The 13,438-nt window shown below is 36.7% G+C and overlaps 2 protein-coding genes across 4 annotated transcripts in view; one reads left to right on the forward strand and one right to left on the reverse strand.

The window, feature by feature from the left end:
* LOC135142394 (potassium channel subfamily K member 9) overlaps nucleotides 1-13,438 on the reverse strand; it is a 273,018-nt gene that overhangs the window by 123,418 nt on the left and 136,162 nt on the right. For all 3 annotated transcript variants that reach the window (XM_064074106.1, XM_064074107.1, XM_064074108.1), the window contains 2 exons: nucleotides 9,178-9,424; nucleotides 8,970-9,122 (listed from right to left, as the gene is read on the reverse strand). In XM_064074106.1, coding sequence (XP_063930176.1) covers nucleotides 9,054-9,122; nucleotides 9,178-9,424 — 316 coding nt within the window. In that variant the 3' untranslated portion in view covers nucleotides 8,970-9,053. The remainder of the gene's footprint in view (nucleotides 1-8,969; nucleotides 9,123-9,177; nucleotides 9,425-13,438) is intronic.
* On the forward strand, nucleotides 660-1,157 carry LOC135142131 (uncharacterized). Its single transcript, XM_064073797.1, has 2 exons — nucleotides 660-677; nucleotides 732-1,157. Exons 1-2 carry the CDS (start codon nucleotides 660-662, stop codon nucleotides 1,155-1,157), a joined length of 444 nt encoding a protein of 147 aa, XP_063929867.1.

Consider the following 13,438-nt stretch of genomic DNA (forward strand, 5'->3'; position numbering starts at 1 on the left):
ATAGAAGGAAAAGATCAAACATGTTTGAATAATCTGCCACTGTTTCCATAAGTGACAGGGGAGAAAGCGAATTGACGAGAGAACGGTGGAATGTGTGCTCGACATTATTACGTTTGTCAGAATAAGATTTAGAAGTGCTGCTCATTTATCAGCTTTTAGAAGAGCTCTTGGAAATTTGGCCGAAAATGATTCCTCGAGTGACGAATCCAATGGGTTACTTTCCACAGAGGGCTCCCAAACGTCCATTTCGTCAATGGACTTAAATATGCTGGGGTCAACAAGTGGATTGTAAGGTGTATCATCCATTTATTATAATTATCAATTTATTATGATTTATTATAAATAATTAATTAATTATTATAATCCATTTATCTTGTAGAATAAATTATTAAATTGTATGAGCAAACTTTTAGAGCATATACTGTTAGATTTCAGACCAGGAAGGTCAACAGCAGAAATTTTGCAGATTAGAGACAGGACTAAGAGACTATCGAATTCTAGGAGGAAGGCATGGTGCGCCATGAATACGTTAGACTTGAAAAACGCATTTAACGCAGTTCAGTGAACTTAAAGGGTTTATCGGCAAAAAGTATCTCCAGGTATCTGATTAACTTTATACAGAGTTACTTCGAAGGAATATCTCCATTAATAACATTGAGATGAACATACGGGCCGGGGTACCACAGGGCTCAGACAATCTACCAATGCTCAAGATCCCCGGAGAGATCTAGGTACGGTTTGCGGATGATCTGGTACTGATTATTACGGCAGAAACCCAAAATACGCTGGGGTTCGAGAAGACTAAGGCACTTATATTATGCGGTTCTAAAAACAGGGACAGTCTTAGGATTAAGATCAAGAATACCGACATTAGGCCAAGTAAGGACCTCAAATACTTGGGCGTAATTTTGGACAACAAAGGGACGTTTGGAGCCCACATTAGCAACGCAACAGATAAGGCAGAGAAGTCTAGTTCCGCCTTGAATAAATTAATGCCAAATGTTGGAAGACCAACGGGTAGAGCTAAAAAGATTCTGCTGAATGGGGTGGCAAATTACGGAACACCCGTATGGTATAAAGCATGTGAGATAGCCAAGCATAGGGAGAGGCTTCCAAGAACCCAGAGGAAGTCAGTGTTGAGGATCACGTGCGCCTAGTGCATCTACAGCGGCACTTCAGGTTATAGCCTCTGAGCCCCCCATAGACCTTCTGGCACAGGCAAGAGAATGGACAACAGGAAAAAATGGATGCTAAGAAGAAGGCAGATGAAATGGGGAACTGAGAATACGGCTGCCTGGACCAGGACATTGATCATAAACATCAAAAACTGGGTGAGATGTAAACACAAAAAACTGAATTTCCATCTAACGCAGTTTTTGATGGGCCACGGGAGCTTCGGGAGCTACACCAAAAGAATCGGGTAAACACCTACCGATGCCTGCCCAAGCTGTGGTGAAGCAGATGACATGGAACACATTTTTAGATGCCGTACGTGGCAGGAGGAGAGAACAAATATCCAAACAGGGTTGGAATTCATGCCAGGAACGTAATAGACTTCCTGCTAGGAAATGAAGAACATTGGAATACAATTTTCAAATTTATCATAATAGGCAAGGTCAAAGACGAAGAAGAATGAGCAAAACAAAATATAAAATATGGAAATACCCAGATCCCGAACGACGTGATTTGAAGTTCTTTTTTCTTTTCTGCCGTTCTAGTGAGAAGAGAAGAGATCTGGCGAGAATTTGGCGACCAACCACCCTTTGAAGCAATAATGCTATCAAAATTATACCTTCCTATCTAAAAACATCATTGATGACCTCATAACTTTCACACATTTGACATACAATTTCTTGATATATGACAAAAATGGAGAGTAAAACAAAAAGCTTGCCATATTTTTGCATTTTTTTCAAAGACAAATGCTGCGCTTTTCATGAAATTTGTACATTATTTTATCATAACCCTCTATACTGATATATCATAAACGCACAAAAAAAAACTTAATCTAACAAATGATAACAAAAAAACTAACCCACATATACATATAACATCTTTAACATCATTCCCATATATGTAAAAGAGAGGAGGACCTAATTGGAAACCTTGTAGTACAGCTAGTGTTCTACTAATACTATGTGAAACAGTTCCTTTACTGCAACAATTTTTTCTTTATCTATTAGGCAGATATCAGTTAAGCCAAAAAAAAATGGAATCTCTCTTATCTATACAATATAATTTTTTTATAACACAATATCAAACACTACTAAATTCGTATATCTTATTCTATACTCTTCGCAGTTATTTTTAATTACATAATCCATAAATGTGTATAAATTCATACATATGATTTAAAACTATACAAAATCGTGTGGTTGAAGAATTATAAATTCCTTAGTAGTTCAATGCAATTTATTATAAAAAAAAATTGTTAAAATATGTAATTTTGGAATGACAGAAAAAATTTAAATACCGCAGTGATTGAAGTCACACTCCTTTCGTACATTAGACTAATTTCCATCCAAGCACATCACGAGTAGAAATAACGATTACATCTCTATTTAGTCTGTATTTGTGAATATGATCTCAAATGTCAAATTTAATTGATTTACCCTCTTATAAAGACTTTAATTATACGTACTTTACATTTCAACTCACTTATTTAGTTTGCTGCAGTTAAAGATCTTGAACGAATAGGTGCATAAACATTGATCTATAATTCTACGACACAAGGTACAAAAAATAGTATAAAAGTCACTAGACACTCGAAACAATCTTGTATTATTTCCTACTTTCAGCCCGTGTTATCCGTCAAAAGTCTAGTGGTAAAATTTTCCACATTGTAGAAAATATAATAATACCGCATTTCCAATAAGGGATTTCTTGTCGAATCCTCTTACAACGGATACTTGCTTCCTAACTATAATAAAAATAAATCAATGTATCATACAAGTTCAAGAAAATCAATATTTAAAATACAAATATAATAAAGCAACCATTCACCGATAAGTTTGGTTTGTGTCTGTCACCTTTAAATGATACGAAAGAGTCGCTAAAGCTGGTGGTATTACGAAAACTCGAAACGAATCAATTTCTATTATCATCACTTCACCAAGTGATCAAACAAATTCTTAGTAGATTATTAAAAGCAAAATCGCATCACCTGACCCGAACAACTAAGCACGTGTTCAAACATCACACTCAAACTTTCCCCACCAGCCCCTACAGAAACAACAGTTTATGTACTTTTGAACCCGAAGCGGACAGACAAACAAATAAACCGTTAAATATTGACGAAACAAGCCCATAAAAATCCAAATTCAACGAAAATCCTACCTTTAGACTCAAATAAACACCACCAAAACAGCAACAGCCAAACTTCATAACTGTTTCGCACAAAGTTAATTATTACACAAAAATCCAATTATAAACATCCCGGTCGCCGCGTTTTAATTAACTTTAACGAATCACACACTTACCGCACTTAATTACACGCAAAAACCGAAAGATTGTTCCGATTTTTGAGTTAAACTTGCGAAAGGACATTTGCAACTGAGATTGACGGGTGGACCAATCGAAACGCGTCTTAAAAGCGCGAGATTTGAAGGGGCCACAAACTACAGTCTTGGACAGAAATAAGTTCATGTGAAAAATTGCAAACAATTGTATTCGGATGCGGTAATTAGTGCCAAACACAGGGGTGTAATAATTGCGTTGTCAGCGATAAATAAATGTCCAGTGTGTCGTTTACAATATGCAAATGAAACACATAAATAATCAAAAAAATAAATTAATCTAGCCTCGCATTATAAACAAAACGAGACACAAAAATAGCCAGAGAAATGGATTTTCCAGTGACATAAATATCGCGTATTTATGACATGGATCTGTTATTTTAATTGGGAAATGAGTACTGAAACCGACATAATAAACGTTAATAAATGTGACGTTTACAAGTTGTTGGATACCGAATGCGTAATTAAAAGCATCATCACCGTGTGGCTTTTTCAACAGTCATCATCTTTAATCAGTGGCGTCTCGTCACGTACTCATTAAATAACATTAAATAACAACTATTTACAATACTGTGTTTGAATTTTGTGGTTTGTTTAAGTCAATTAAAAAAAAACCGTTAGTGCATCTGCTAATCTAACTGTGATGCCAAAAGTACATATAATAAATGTCAATATTGCAGATTTATAATGTACAAGCAAACATATAAATAAGCGAATGGTGAATCAACCTATCCACAAATTAAATATATGTTTCACGGTAAACATAAATATGATATTTTAGTGCAAAAATAAATAGTTATCTGTTATTTAAATCCACTTTACAACGAATATATTCCTGATACACCAATACTCCTGTGAAATCTGGTTATCGTTGAACTGGAACATCGCTAATATGGAAAATTTCACCAAATTTGTGTGAAAAAGTGTGCCTATCTAGGTCAGTAATAGCAGATGATGTCAATATTAGAAGTTATTTATTGCTCACATTTCTATACAACTGCCGAGAAGAATTTATTTTTTCTGTATAGAATATCTTTCTCGTTAATATTTATTCTTTAGGATATTTTTTGCAGCGTCCAATCGAACTTTCTCATCCCCTTTTGAAGTATGTCATTTATATATTGCGCTTTATGAACGTATACATCTCCATCCCTTGTACATTCCGGCCAAATTTGCAGCTTTTTTTTACCAGTGGCCGCCTTGTGCAATTTATAAACCTACTCGTTTCAGTTGTCTGGTCTTCTCAAGTGTTCTTTTTGTCTAACATTTTAACGAAAAATGAGTGAGGGTCAGTCCTTTCCTATTCCCTTTGAAGAATTTAATAACTAAAAAAACTCAAAAAGTTTGCTACTTTTCTCTGAAATGAAATAATGTTGGTTTTGAGTTTACCTTTGGCCCTAATTTATTTTCTGTTTGTCCAAGAGAAAACACCCACCGCCTGAATTTGAGTCTGGGTAAGAAGCAAATCCTACTTTTTGTTGCTAAAGATTTCTACATGCATAATTAAGTAAAAGGTCAACCATTTCTTTGTGTTTAAAGGAATCTTAAGTCCGGGGTTTTCAATATATATTCGGCATGTAATGTCTCCATTATGGACAAACTTATTATTGCTTTGAAATTTTAAGTATAACCTGTTCACAACTTCCCCGAAATAACACAGTGGCAGTTTTTTAAAAATAGTTTATCGTCTTCTTTTTAAAATTTTTGGTAGTGTGTCTTTGAAAAGCAATCTCTTAATTATTTATGGAAATTTCGGAACGCGGTTGTCACCACTGTTTTCAGCGTACAAATCACAAAGAACGACGCCGACAAAAAGATGATAATATTGAGTGGTGATAACGTGATGCAAAATTTCAATATCATTTTAAAAAGATTTTATTATTATGTCCTTTTTGAAAATCGCTCTAAACTAAAAACTAGAGGTATAAATAACACCCCTTGTCCTTCAGCAGTAGGTAATAGCAATCTGAAGCTCAAGTGTTTATTTATGTTTATACATCGATAGAATGTCACGTAGAAGTTAGTTTTATTTGGAATATTATAATTCTTATTTTATCATTATTATAAAAAGACGTGCGTATTTTTCACATTTTCGAGAAAATGGGGTGACTCGTTCTTAATTTGACTAATAAAAAAATTGTGATGTCGTCATCAACATGGATAATTCTAGTCACAATATAAAAGAAAAGTAGTCACAGCGTTATACCAATGGAAGAAAAAAAAGTAAAGGACCAAGTTCGGCATCGAACCACAATTGCAGTACCACAGGTCGCCATTATCTCCGATACACCTACTGCGCCACGGAAACGTTCAAACCGCGTCAAGAATAAAACGTTATTATACCTTGCAAATGTTTATGCGAAAATTTGATTTTTTAGCGAAAAACCCGAAAGTGGATTCGTACACTACAAGTATGTGAGGATATTTTTGTGTAACATTCAAATCGTTTTAGAATACCATTCATTGAAATGACGTCATCAAATTGTTGGTGGGGATGATTAACCAAATTTTGGTTAGCATTTAACCATCTGCACGATATTTCTAATATACATGCAAAATTTGACAACAATCAGTCTAACAGTTTCGGAGATTACGTGTCTAATAAAAATGGATAGAGAGAGAGAGAGAGAGAGACGGAAACTGTAGACTAATTTTTTCATACTGTAGGGGTCATGAAACGTCGAGAAAACTTAAAGGTGGCCATTCGTCCGATGGAGTCCATTACAATACTTTCTTCGCTTACGCTCGGGAAGTAAAAAGTAAAAGACAAAATAGAAATAAATGATGAAAAAAGAGGAAAAAGCTATAAGCGAAAAAATTGGGATGCAAGAAAAGAACAGGAAGTACAGAGAAACGAGAAACGACTGAAATAAAAGAAAAAGGCGAAAATTACAAAGTGGATTCATTGACAGAGGAAGAACTAAGAATACAACTATAGAAACTAAAAAAAGGAAAGTCAGAGGGGAAAGATGGAATTCTAAATGAAGCATGGGTAAAGGCAGGTGAGAAGGAATGGAACAGGGAGAATTACCGAAAACTATAAAGGGATAACTTTGCTAAATACGAGTTACAAATGGTGTGCAATAGTACTAAGAGACGCGTAGGCTAGTAAAGGAAATGCAGAGAGAAGGGTTGTTGCCAGACATGTCGACAGGGTTCAGGGCATGGAAGGAAACAATGAATAATACATTTTTATATACCATCATGGGATGGCCAAAGAAATACACAAGAAAGAAGCTACCGTGTTCCCTTTTTTGCCGATTTTAAAACATTTGACACGGTAGATAGAGAAAAGATGTAGAAATATTTGAAAAAGAAAAAGACCAGTGATCATTTGATAGGCAAGATTAAAGAACACAACCATCAAAATAAGAGTGAATGGGAAAGAGAGTGAAAATTCTAACACGATAAAGGCGGTAAGACAGGGATGCCCGCTGAGCCCAAGTCTTTTCAGAGCTTACGTGGAAGATCTTGAAGAAATGTTTACCAAACTACAGATAGTAAGTGGAAGAAATAAGGGTTCCGTATTGGCATATGCCGATGATATTTTGGTGATACCTAAGTCGGAAGGAGAAATGTAAGAAATGATCAGAAATCTTGAAAGGTAAGTATGAGAAAAGTAAAGAAGAGTTACAGTAAATGTCGATAAGACAAAAATAATGGCCTTTGGAAAAAAGGTGGAAGTAAAAAAGGAAGGGTTTGGAAATGGGGACACAGAGAATTAGAACACGTGAAGGAATTTAGATATTTGGGATTCCACTTTAACTCGGTCAAGTCAATGAACACTCATATAAAGAACATATGCAAAATAGTGCAAGGTGGTAGGGATAGCATGGGGAATTATAGAAACGAAATTTGCTAATGTTTGGAAGAGACGTATTATGCTGTTTGATAGCTTGGTTAAAAGTGTATGGGGTGAAGATCTAGGGGTAAACAGAGTTTCAAGAGGTAGAGAAAATCCAAGAAAGATATTTGAAATGGACGCTATAAGTCTTGAAATAGAAACACCAGGGTATATAATGAGGGAGGAAACGAAAAGGGAAAAATTGAGAGTAGCAATGGGAAGGAGAGCCGTAAAATACGAAGAACGAACAGAAGAAAGGCCACACTATCACATAATAGTGCGGGAAAGAGAAAAAGAATGACCACGAACAAGAGCTTTGCAAAATGAGGACAAAATACTACGAGTGAAATGATTATGCCTGGAAGGAAGTAAAACAGTGAGAAGTCAAGGAAAACAGATGTAGCAAAAACTCTGTGGCAGAAATTTTGCTATATAGAAGCAGGGGGGAAGTGGAGAGAGATAACACATTGTAGGTACAACGACAAATATTTAAGGATAATAGGGAAATTAGCACGGTACCTAATAACCAAAAACAAGAAGGAGCGAATAATCATGGCCTGATTTAGATGCGCTAACGAAGAGAGAGAAAATAAATTTTGGATGAGTGAAGAAGAATATGCACAGTGTGTTGAAAAGAGCCGACTCCCACAATTGGACATCTTTTTCCGGTCCTTCGAACTGAATAGGCTTAGACTTTGAAGACAGACGGGACAGTTGAACTCCACTAGTTTCCATCACTACTTGGAAACTTTCCATGTCAATCGGTCAAGAATCGGCATGCTTGTAGAATCCGTCGAACTCTGAAGCGTGATGCACTGTATGTTCCCTACGGACCAGTTTCGCACCAAACTGACACATGACACGTAAATAATCTAAAATCTAGTCTTAAAAAACTAATTCATTGTGAGATCGAGTGCTCACATCTACTAAATTAACTATTCTATTTGGCAACTCCACGTATTAATATTTAAAACTTCTGGGCCTTGTATATATGAAATGTACTTACTACAGAAATCATGACTACTTTAAATTATTTACATAATTTTTTGAATCATTGTTACACTAAAAATTATTTATTTGTTTGTTTTGTTTTGCTCTAACTCCTCCTTGAAAGGTACGCAGTAATGGATTAACTGCTTGTTCTATTAGATCGTGATTGCGTAGATCTTTTTTTATAACTTATATATCCTTTATGTATTAATAATAATATTTAAAAAAGATGAAACTATTAATTGGTAGACTTTTATCACCACTCTCCAGGGGAAAGATAACATTACCTGACTCTTATTTTGGGAATGTAGAGATCAAATCAATATTGAATAATTAAATGTATACACAACTTATTTCCAAAGCTTTCACGTTAATAAATTAAATTTCAAAGCGTCCGCGCGCCTTTCATAAAGAATTTTGTAGTCGCTGAGAGTGCTGTAACCGCCATAAGAAATGTTAAACGTGACATTTACGGGCTCTTTAACATCGTGTCCGTGTCTGTACCACCACGTGACACACCTCACCAATCACAATCCCGCGTCAGTGGCGTCTCGTCGCAGCCGCAAAATAAAACAAAGCTCGACACACCGTCAACTTGATTAATGCAAAATCTTACTCACTGAATTCCTATTTCGCGAAGACATTCCCGTCGATTGGATTGGTCCTGGACGTCTGGGAATTTTTGTATCAGCGCAACGTCACCGTCATCTGTCACAGCGTAAGATGTACTTGACAGTTCTCACGGTCGTCCTTATTTTATGTATGACCTCCTCCTTGAAACGTGCAGATGAGATTCGCATAGGACGTGTTCGAATGCGCGTGTTATACCTGCATTAAGTTGAAGCACATGGCGATCAGCGCCATTCCCAGCATCAGATACATGGAGCAAAATATGAAACTTAATTCGAGGACTTCGTCTACCAGGTCTGTGCCGTCTCCGCGCCGGTAAATCTTGTCGCCGGGGACTAAATCCCCGAAGCCGATGGTGCTTAAGGATATGAAGCAGAAATAGAAAGCATCCATGAATTCCCAGTCTTCCCATTTACAAAACAAAAGGGCGCCGCCGCATATGTACCTGGAAAAAAGTGAAAGTAGATTTAGGGATTGTGGAAACTGGGGCCGCTGGATATTAGCATTATCCTGTTTTAGGAAAATGGATACGTGAAATTTTGTTTGCTTCTAAGTTAAAATAACGCGATAAAGCATGCTCGTGGGAGAATGTGCAGAAAGGAGTGAAAGTGTATTTGCTGGAAGACAACTCATAAATGTACAGTGTGTCCCGTACTAGCTCTAACCTAATCCGTGGTTTGCATATAGAGCGGCAAAAAGGAAGCTTTGTAGTTTATATATCAGTCAACATAATTTGTAATACTTAGAACATTTTTGCAATGAATGCATATGGCTTCTCTGAAATTAGAGGCAATTCTGAATCAAACTTGTTAAATTTAAAGGGTGTTAAAATGCAAATTTCCATAGTAACGAGTTAAATTCCTAAATCTGATTGGCTGTTTATTTTTTAACAACCTTTAAATTTTAACAGGTTCAATTCAGAATTGGCCCTATTATACCTTTATATTATACGTAAAAGAAGAGTTTTGTTAATTGCCGATAAAGTATCAGATTTCCGACAAAGACAGTAGATAGTATATCTTAGATAGTGTCTAGACTTATGCAAAGCTGAAAACAGTGGCGAAATCCGCGTGCCGAAATTTCTATAAATAATTGACGTATTGATTTTTAAAAATAGGTAGTCAAAAATGTTTTAGACGAGTTATACTTATTTGAAATTTCAAAACAATAAGTTTGTTAATAATGAAGATATTACATTAGGAAAATGTATTGAAAATGCCATGCGCCAAATTCCTCTTAAGAAAAAAACTAACTTTCAGAAATTAGGTGGTGATCGTTTTCGGAACAAAATGCTTTTTTCATAATAAAGGCAAATATGTGTAGCATATAATGTGTCGACTTATTATTAACAAATATCAAAGGGTGCGAAGTAATTCATTTTTTTATTAGACTAAGAAGCTGCAGGTAGCTGATTGATGTCACGGATTTTTCCACCAATTTTTCCAAATCTTTGAGTTTCGAAAAGTAAGTGAGAAATTTCATTAGAAGTGTTTTCGGTCAAGTGAACGGTTGACAATTCAAAATTGCATTGAAAATGGTGACTTTGTTATTTGTTCTGTTTTCTTTTTTATTTTGTTTTTGTATAACCTTAGGGCTCGAGCATGAATTTCCATCCGCTGTGGCGCTTGATACAGACCATATCTACACCTGCGTTTGCCAAAAGAGTGGCTGAACTCCTCCGATAGCAATGACCGGTGTACTTTTGGAATTCCTTCTTCCCAAGCCATTTTGCAATAGGGCTAGGAACTTCTACAATTTTCTTAATTCTAACATGTTGATTTTATTTAAATACAAATAAATTTTTAACTTTCAGCATCTATAAATTCATTGTATGCACATCGTCATCTCCATCCACAACACTAATAATGAATTTATTGTTGAATGTTGGGTGATACATAAATAAGAATTTCCGTTTGCCTTTCCAATAATACACTATTAATGACGTCCGTCTTATGTCGGATTAATTCAAGAACTCTCGAACTTAACGTCGGAGATGTATTTTGTCTACGAATATCCCTCTTTAAATAAATCCGTAGCAACTCGATAGGATTTACTACATAGTGGTGAGGAGGCTACTGGAGTATTTCTCCATCTCCATTCCATCAAGAGATTTTTTGCTGATTTTTCCTTCAATTATTTGTGATCTCATTATTTTCGACTTTCTAGTCTCTGTTGTCGGCTTTTATTGATTAATTTAGAATGATAACTTGAATTTGCCATTATTACTAATGTTGGTATATATAATTCTATCGATTAATTCTTTTCATTCAATCACAACTTGCCAGTGTAGTTAGCTGACATCACAACCCACAGACGTTAGATGACAAATGAAAATATGACAATTTATGGGCTTGTCGCAAACATGGGTCTTCCAAGGTTCTAAGCCTACCACTCTTTAACTTATAACTTACCATGCCGGGAGACAACAACCGAAGGAACATTACAATCGACAACTTCTCAAAGAAACTGAGAGAATAATCCCTCTAAATCTAAGGTGATAAAAATGTAAGATCATACAAATATCTGGAGTAAACAATTATTGTAAGCTGACGACCTTCACTCCGGCGAGGGCCGTAGATCCCTCAAACCCGTCCCAAACACCTCCTGACAACTATTGCACCAAGCGGGTTTCGAGGATCTTATTTAAATCCCAAAAATCACTGAATTTGCTACGCAGTACGCACGGTACTTAACACGACCAACCTCGTAGTTGTCGAGGAAAAAGTTCGCGATTTTGACCTTAACACCCATTCTGCGGCCAAGCTTGGTAGATATTTCCGCTTATCAAAACTAGCTCCAAACCTGTTGACAGATATAATGTAAGCAACGAGTGAATACCAGATTAGAAAACCAACTTAATCTGAACTTCTGGGGTAAGCCCAAGAAATGCTACTGAAACATGTGTGCAACTACTAATGAAAATAATGAGACGTAATGTCAAAACCTTCCTACACCGTTACGAAAACGATTGAGATAAGATATGATACGATTGGAAATACTGGAAAATAATTTCCACGGATGGCCAGGTAATTTAGTGAGTACACGAGGGTAAAATATTGCGTGCGGATGTTGTAGGTAAAGAACAAAAAGCATTACAGTAAATAGGAAAAGAAAGAGTTGCTACGGATAGTATGCACTCTATCCTACAGGGCCAGTCAAGACGATTGTGGAGAAGAAAATCGACAGGAATGACGAAGAGAAAGAAATAGAGTTTGGACAGAAGGAGAAGGCCAAGGTCGACAGCTTCAACCGACACCATGAATTGTAGCATCCATCCTGCTAAAATCATGGGGTATTAAGAAATATCACAAAGGTAAGAAACCCCTGTGGCAAAACCAGTAAAGGAATTAGAGTCATGAAAGCGGAGAGTGATGCAAAGTGAGGAGTTGATCCCAACAGTTTGCTCACCTTGCATAAATCCCTAGTATGCTATCACATAGACTTTGGATGTACGTCGTATCTGGCCATAACTAAAGGAACAGTGAAAAGACTGAAAACGGTCCATCGCAAAGAACTACGTGTAGTTTCTGGTTGTATGCAATGACGACTATCGACTATCGAGATACCAAAATAGTCACGAACTTTGTACTAAAAAACAGCCGTCCAAAGAGAAGTACCATAATCATAAATATGATCAAACTAGATGAAGCAGCAAACCTTCTAAAGAAATAAACCCCTCTCACCTGTACTAACAGTACAAAGGGCCAGTCCAAGTTCGGGACCGGAAAACAGGAACTGTTAAACGCTTGCTATGGAACAAAGAAGTGAAAACATATCCTCTCTTGCTTTATGTCAACTCCCTGCTTCGCGTGGTACAGGCTTTTTCTCAAATGGCAGCTGTGATGAAGGCCAAGCAAAGCCTTCACTTCCTAGTAAAAGTGCTGACAATTTTGTACCGGGTACTTCTACCATTGGTACTCGGTTAGTCCTGGGAGGACTAGGGGCAAGAAAAGCCAGGATCTTGCAAGGGGGGAACGGATATCTCAATCCTAACCCGGCATGAAAAGTCTTTGACCAAGCCAGTCCCGTCGGTACCCGGGCCCCGGTGTCCTTCTCGAATGCGGCGAGGCAGGTGTGGAGTAGCATCACGACTGGTCATGATCCTTAAATGTCTAGTATTTCAAACTGAATAGGTTTAGGATTTAAAAATTGTGCGTCAGCTTTAGCCATATGGGTGGCGAGGGGACACTTGATCCATTAAAGAGTGCACCGACTGGGTGTAAATTTTTGGAGGAAAGATTATATAGTATAGGTCAGTCCCCTCGGCAGACACAACCTGGCTCCAAGTCTGTGGCACTGGAAAAAGTGGAATCCATACATGAGTCAGTTGATAAGCCAACTGAAATTAACGTATCAATCAATTCTGATCATCTTACTCTTCTTTCACTATACAGTGTACCGTCAACTTTCCAAATTTTACCTTGTGATATAGAGTTAAGCGACGACTTAGCTGTGCCTG

The sequence above is a fragment of the Zophobas morio genome, unplaced genomic scaffold (assembly GCF_036711695.1).
Source record: "Zophobas morio isolate AGI-343-1 ecotype UQ-CSIRO unplaced genomic scaffold, CSIRO_AGI_Zmor_V1 ptg000046l, whole genome shotgun sequence".
Classification (NCBI taxonomy): domain Eukaryota; kingdom Metazoa; phylum Arthropoda; class Insecta; order Coleoptera; family Tenebrionidae; genus Zophobas; species Zophobas morio.